General features: G+C 36.8%; 1 protein-coding gene across 1 annotated transcript; it reads right to left on the minus strand.

Moving 5' to 3' along the window:
- Positions 1 to 631: 631 nt before the first annotated feature.
- LOC125503061 (E3 SUMO-protein ligase ZBED1-like) lies at positions 632 to 2277 on the minus strand (the record flags this gene model as incomplete). The annotated part of the gene is made up of 1 exon (XM_048662797.1): positions 632 to 2277. A coding segment is annotated over exon 1 (1646 nt), but the record flags the coding sequence as incomplete, so codon positions are not given.
- Positions 2278 to 3003: the final 726 nt, after the last annotated feature.

The following is a 3003-nucleotide window of genomic DNA, read 5'->3' on the forward strand; positions in this document are numbered from 1 at the left end:
ATCATTGGAATATAAAATATTATTTCTTGTTACACTACACTACGAATTACGTTTACATAACTTAAATAATTCGCAAGTATTTGACACATGAAAATCATATTAGATTTTGATGAAATTCGAATTATTTAAAAAACCTTTAGATTTAGACATTATAAATCTTATTAAAACAAACACTTGTTTTGCTCAGAGAATCCAAAAATTCAATAATATATAGGGTATTTCATTTAGAAAAACACAACTTTGATACTTTTAGTGCTTTTGAGACACTGTACATTGCAAGAATAATTTTAAAATGTGCACCTGATAGGCGTCTGTGGATTCATCAAATAATACTTTGCAAAAAACAAACGGGCTAGCCGCAAACGTCCGTGCCGTATAGCGTGAATAACCCATTAATCTAACTAACACATTAATCACTTATTATCGCGGAAATTGTTGTCGCTACATGTTAGCATTAAGAAATAAGATTTCATTTAAGTTTTTGGAAGGTAATCTGCTTCTTCTTTCATTCAAGATATATCCGGATTTAGAAAATAGCCTCTCAGCTGGAATGGATGTAGCTGGTATTGACAAATATTTTTTAGCCAAATTTGCCAATTCTGGGAAAAACCGTTCATGGTCTTTCCAATACATCAAGGGATCATCTTTCCTGGGCAGAAGTTTCGTTTCGAAGTACTGCTTTACCATTATAGCAGACATAGAATTGGGTTCTTCGACCGAACTGGCATTTGCGACTTTTTGATCAAAATGCAACCATAAATTGCCTTCATCGACGATCTGAGGTTTAGTTTCAACCATGTCTTCGGTGAGCTCAATAACTTCCGGGGCATCTTCTGTTTTATTTTCAAGTATTATCGCCAACTCTTCAGTCAACCAATCCTGCGCAGTTCTAGCATTGCTATCGATGCCAAATCCGGCAGTTTTAAAACGCGGATCCACAATTGTGGCCTTGGCCACCATTTTGTTTACCTCCAAATATCCCAGTCTATTTGAAATGGCGTCCAACAATGATTCCTTCAATTGCTCACCAACGAAAGTGTCTACGCTTACAAGCCTCAAAGTGAACTGTAAACCTTTGATCAGAGGTACAATTTTCGACATAGTTACATACTTTTCTGATGCTAATTCTTCTGTTATGGTAATAAATGGTTTTAATGCTACCACGCAGTCTGTTACGATCGCCCACTCGGAGCCGGATAAATTATTTGGCGCTGATTCCAACGTCAACTCGGCCAATACGATGGAAAGTGGCTGTTTTAATCGCAAAAGCCTTTCCATCATGAGGTATGTGGAGTTCCACAGAGTGGGAACCTCTCGTTTTAACCCTAGTGCTTGTAAGCCCATTTCTTCTTGTTTTTGGTGAAGCTTTCGATACGACAGAGTGCAGAGCTTGAAATGGCCTACCAAGAGTCGACACTTGGTCAAAATAGGCGACAGGCCTTTGATACTATCAAGTGCGTCATTCACACAAAGATTAACAGTGTGAGCGACGCACGGGTGATGGTGTTTATTAAGATCATTCAGGACTGCCTGTTTCATATTTTCAGCGTTGTTGGTCACAATGGTTACAACTTTGTCGAAAACACCGACTTCGTCCAAAATGTCTTTAAGCACGGCACCAGTATCTTCACTATTATTAGAAACCGACACTTCACGAATTGCCAATGTTATCGCATATAACTTCCAGTCCTGAATAAAGTGCGCGGTTACGCTAATATAGGCTTTTTCAGTATTCGACGTCCAATAGTCAGTCGTTATTGACATGTGGTCCTGAGAGTGTAACTTTTCCATAAATCCAGCATATAATTTATAGTAGCACTGAGGCAATAACTGCTTGCTCAGAGTTTTCTTTGAAGGCAAACTATAATTCGGATTCAGGTTGGCGACAAGCTCTTTAAATCCCCGGTCTTCGACAATCGATAGCGGTTGAAAGTCTGTAACAACTAGTTTAACAACCAAGTCATCGAGTAGTTGTCTGTATTCTTCGGTAATCAGTATGACTTCCGCGGAGTCTTCTACGGATTGCCTAGCGCGTTTGACATTAGTTGTGCAAATGCTCGTTTCCGCAGGCTTGTTCTTTATCCGATTTAAATTGGAACTGGAAGATGCAGCAGTTGCTGGTGTAGTGCACTTTTCTGCGTATCCTTGTGTTGTGCTTTTTTTAGCAGACTGATCTTCTTTTTTTACAAGCGCCGCAGGATGAAGTCTTTTCAAATGCTCTTTCAAATTGGTGGTATTGCCATAGTATTTGTATTGTTTTTTACATATATTGCACATGACGCTTTGTTTATCCTGTCGCATTTCGAAATAGTTCCACACAATTGATTTTCTTGTATATGAACGCATTTTTTATGTTAGATATTCTTGTTTTCACTCCCTAAATTTCCAGTACTGAACGGTCATCGGTGATAAAAAAGCAGCAAAAATGCAACTTATTACTACCTGAAAAAAAAAAAGATTCTGAAATCATTAAGTAGCAAACGTAGTTATTTACACTTGTCGGTGTTTCGTAGATTTACATAAGATTCCTCGAGACCAGTATTTAATAGGCATTTGAAGGCCAAATAAAAGTGAAAGCAAAAGTTAACATCTAAAAAGTTTAAAATCGGTATAATAAATCACGAGTACTAGTAGATGTCGGTTCCATTCGGGTCCCGTGCAATTTAAATAGACGAAACGTCGGCAAGTGTAGATAAAAAATGTTATTAATTGTAATTAAATATGCTGTTAGATTTAATTTTAAAATTCGGAACAAAATGATGTTGTAAATGAAACGATATACGATGATAAAATGATGTACGTTATGGCATCATATGTGCCTAATATTTAGTTAAAGTAATTGTACAAATTTTGCAACAATAAACAATTTTAAGACTTTGGAATTCTTCTAAATTCATCATAGATACAGCAGTACATTGTACATCTTCTAGGAAATGGTCAGAAGTATTATCGAAATTATGCATTCCTTTAGACGCTTTTTCAACATATTTATCTGGCTATTTC

This window comes from Dendroctonus ponderosae, unplaced genomic scaffold (assembly GCF_020466585.1).
Source record: "Dendroctonus ponderosae isolate FM_Combo_2020 unplaced genomic scaffold, Dpon_F_20191213v2 Dpon_F_20191213_1190, whole genome shotgun sequence".
Classification (NCBI taxonomy): domain Eukaryota; kingdom Metazoa; phylum Arthropoda; class Insecta; order Coleoptera; family Curculionidae; genus Dendroctonus; species Dendroctonus ponderosae.